The sequence below is a fragment of the Solanum tuberosum genome, unplaced genomic scaffold, assembly GCF_000226075.1.
Source record: "Solanum tuberosum cultivar DM 1-3 516 R44 unplaced genomic scaffold, SolTub_3.0 scf00044, whole genome shotgun sequence".
Lineage (NCBI taxonomy): Eukaryota > Viridiplantae > Streptophyta > Magnoliopsida > Solanales > Solanaceae > Solanum > Solanum tuberosum.
Window position 1 is genome coordinate 964,955 of NW_006238970.1, and position 3,429 is coordinate 968,383.

The 3,429-nt window shown below is 41.9% G+C and overlaps 1 protein-coding gene across 1 annotated transcript in view; it reads right to left on the minus strand.

Moving 5' to 3' along the window:
• Positions 1-3,073, minus strand: part of LOC102578729 (NADH dehydrogenase [ubiquinone] iron-sulfur protein 3-like) — a 5,241-nt gene extending 2,168 nt beyond the window's left edge. The window contains 3 exon segments of the mRNA XM_006343408.1: positions 1,694-1,818; positions 1,861-1,891; positions 2,879-3,073. Of these exon segments, the coding sequence (XP_006343470.1) occupies positions 1,694-1,818; positions 1,861-1,891; positions 2,879-3,073 (351 nt within the window).
• Between the last annotated feature and the right edge of the window lie 356 nt (positions 3,074-3,429).

A 3,429-nucleotide genomic window follows, 5' to 3' on the forward strand; every position in this document is an offset into this window, starting at 1 on the left:
CTCAAGCTATCTTCTCTGGCGAAGATTCAACTCTTTCTGGGTGAACATGTACTGGAGGCTCTTATGGTCTATGAACATATCTACATAAACACCATACAAGTAGTGTCTCCAAATTTTGAGTGCAAACACCACCGCCTCTTCTCTGGCGAAGATTCAACTCTTTCTGGGTGAACATGTACTGGAGGCTCTTATGGTCTATGAACATATCTACATAAACACCATACAAGTAGTGTCTCCAAATTTTGAGTGCAAACACCACCGCCGCAAGCTTGAGGTCATGAGTCGGATAATTCTTCTCATGCACCTTAAGCTATCTGGAAGCATAAGTTATAACCTTACCTCGCTGCATCAACACACAACCTAGGCCGACTCTGGATGCATCACATTAAATAGCATAACCATCTAAACCCTCTGGTAGAGTTAAAACAAGAGTTGTAGGCAACCTAGTTTTCAATTTTGTGAAGCTTTTCTCACAATAATCTGACCACTGAAACTTGACCATCTTCTGAGTCAACCTAGTCAATGGTGACGTTACGGATGAAAATCCTTCCACGAAACTTCTGTACTAACCCGCTAGACCCAAGAAACTTCTGATATCTGTAGGAGAGGTAGGTCTGGGCCATTGTTTCACTACCTCTATTTTCTGGGAATCTGAATGAATCCCTTCACTAGAACTATATGCCCAAGAAAAACAACAGACTGCAACCAAAACTCGCACTTGTTAAATTTGGCGAATAACTGACGATCTTTGTGAGTTTGCAGAACAACTCTCAAATAACTCGCATGTCCTTCCTCATTTCTAGAGTAAATAAGGATATCATCAATAAAGACGATAACGAACAAGTCCAAGTAATGCTTGAACACCCTGTTCATCAAGTCCACGAAAGTTGCAGGAGCATTGGTTAGTCCAAATGACATAACTACAAATTCATAATGACAATACCGAGTTTTGAAGGCTTTCTTTGAAATGTCACTATCTCTGACTTTAAGCTGATAATAACCCGATCTGAGATCTATCTTTGAGAAATGATTAGCACCCTGAAGTTGGTCAAACAATTCATCAATCCTTGGGATAGGGTACTTATTCTTGATTGTGACCTTGTTCAACTGCCTATAGTCAATGCACATTCTGAGAGAACCATACTTCTTCTATACGAACAACACTGGTGCACCCCATGGTGAAATACTAGGTCTGATGAAGCCATTATCAAGAAGGCCTTTCAACTTGCTCTGTCAATTCCTTAAGCTCAGCTAGAGCCATTCTTTAAGGAGGAATAGAGATAGGCTGGGTATCTGGAAGGAGATCAATTACAAAGTTGATTTCCCTTTCGGGAGAAACTCCAGGAAAATCTTCTGGAAACTCGTTAACCACTGGAACTGACTCAAGAGTTGGGGTTTTGGAGCTTGAATCATTAACCCAAACTAGATGATAGATATAACCCTTAGAGATCATCTCTCTAGGGTTAAGGTAAGAAATGAATCGACCCATAGGCTCTAAGCTACTACTATTCCATTCTAAGATTGGTTCGTCTAGAAATTGAAAATGAACAATCCTAGTTCTACAATCGGCTGACGCATAATAGGAATGTAACCAATACATGCCTAGAATGACGTCGAAGTCTACCATTTCTAACTCTACCAGATCTGCTGAGCTGACTTTCTAAGAGACTGTGACATGGCAATTTCTATATACCCGTCTAGCTATAACTGGGTCACTGACTGGAGAATAGACTGAGAAAGGCTCTGAGAGAATTTTTGGACTAACATCAACCTTAACTGCTATATAAGGAGTAACAAAGGAAAGAGTAACCCCTAGATCTTACACAGCATAAACATCGATATCAAAGACTCGTAATATACCAGTGACTACATCAGGAGAATCTTCCTGATCCTGGTGAGTCATAAGAGCATAGAGCCTATTTTGGCATTGTCCGCCACTTGTACCAGAAGAGTTACCTTGCTAAGTCAGGCGGCCTATTGGTGCTGCTGAAGTTGTAGATTGGGCTCGATTAGCATTGCCTCTTTTACCCTATTTAGAAGGACAATCCCTTAATCTGTGACCAGACTGACCACATCCAAAGCATCATTCCTTTCCTACAAGTCACTCGCCCGGATGGTTCTTACCACACTTTGGGCAACTTGGGTAGGTTTTAGTACCTATGACACTCCCCTGAGACTTAGAGCCTGATGCCCTACCTTTTTATCATTACGGAACCTGGAGGACGGAACACTAGCTGATGAAGGTGCTGGAGTTGAAAATTTCTGCTGACTTTGCGAGCATTTCCACCACCCATTTTCTGTTGAGAATAGTCATAGTTCCTAGTTCTAGCCTTCTTATTCTCCTTGGCCTATTCCCTAAGCTTATCACCCTCATCCTGCTGAGCGTGAGTCATAAGCCTAGAGATACTTATATCCTCAAGTAACATGACATTTCTACACTCTGTCTTCACTAAGTCTGACACTTCATAAAAGAACTTATTCATCTGAGCCCTGGAATCAGCAACCATGTGAGGAGTATACCTGGAGAGTTGGGTAAATTTGAGCCCATACTCTTGGACTCTCATGCTTCCTTGCCTTAAGTTTATAAATTCCTGAGATTTTGCCTCCCTTAGTTCTCTTGGGAAAAACCTGTCTAGAAAGTTCTCACTAAAGCAATCCTAAGAGATATGAGTTGCATATGTACCCCTATTCTCCTTCCACTGAGTATACCAGATATGAGCTACATCCTTAAGTAGGTTGGATGCTAACTCAACCCGATTATTCCCATTTACCTGCATAACTTCAAAGATCTTCTTCACCTCATAATGGTGTTTTGGGGATCTTCTCCAACCTGCGATCCTAAGAACACTCGCGGATTCATCCTAACAAATTCTCGCACTCTGGCTGCAGCTGACCCAACATTAGCATTTACTAGAACTAGAGCCCGCTGATTAATCTGGTTGGCCACACTCTGAGCCAACATTTGGATGGTGTTCCTGAACTCTGCATTCGAGACTTCTTGATCTGGGACTGGAGGAGCTGCGTTTGCATTCCTAGCATTCACATTCCTGGCGTTAGCTCTACGGGGAGACATGATCACTAAAATGTAGAATGTCAAGTTAGAATGGAGTTAGATCATACCTTACGCACGATAAGAGTAGCAAGAAACTGAAGATTTTTCCTAAGCACTTTGTAGCCTCCTTCTCATTAGATGTGGTGCACTTCACACCCATGAAAAGGACTCTACTTAGTTCAGTTTTTCAGACATCCTAGGTCTCTTAAACCTAGTGCTCTGATACCAAGTTTGTCACGCCCGGAGCTACACCCGAGACGCAGACATGGGACCTAGGACCACAAGTCACCCCAAGCTAACCCTGCTGGATAATCATAAGCATACTAAAGATTAACTAAGGAATAAAACTCATGCGGAAGCTAATCATAAATAAATCT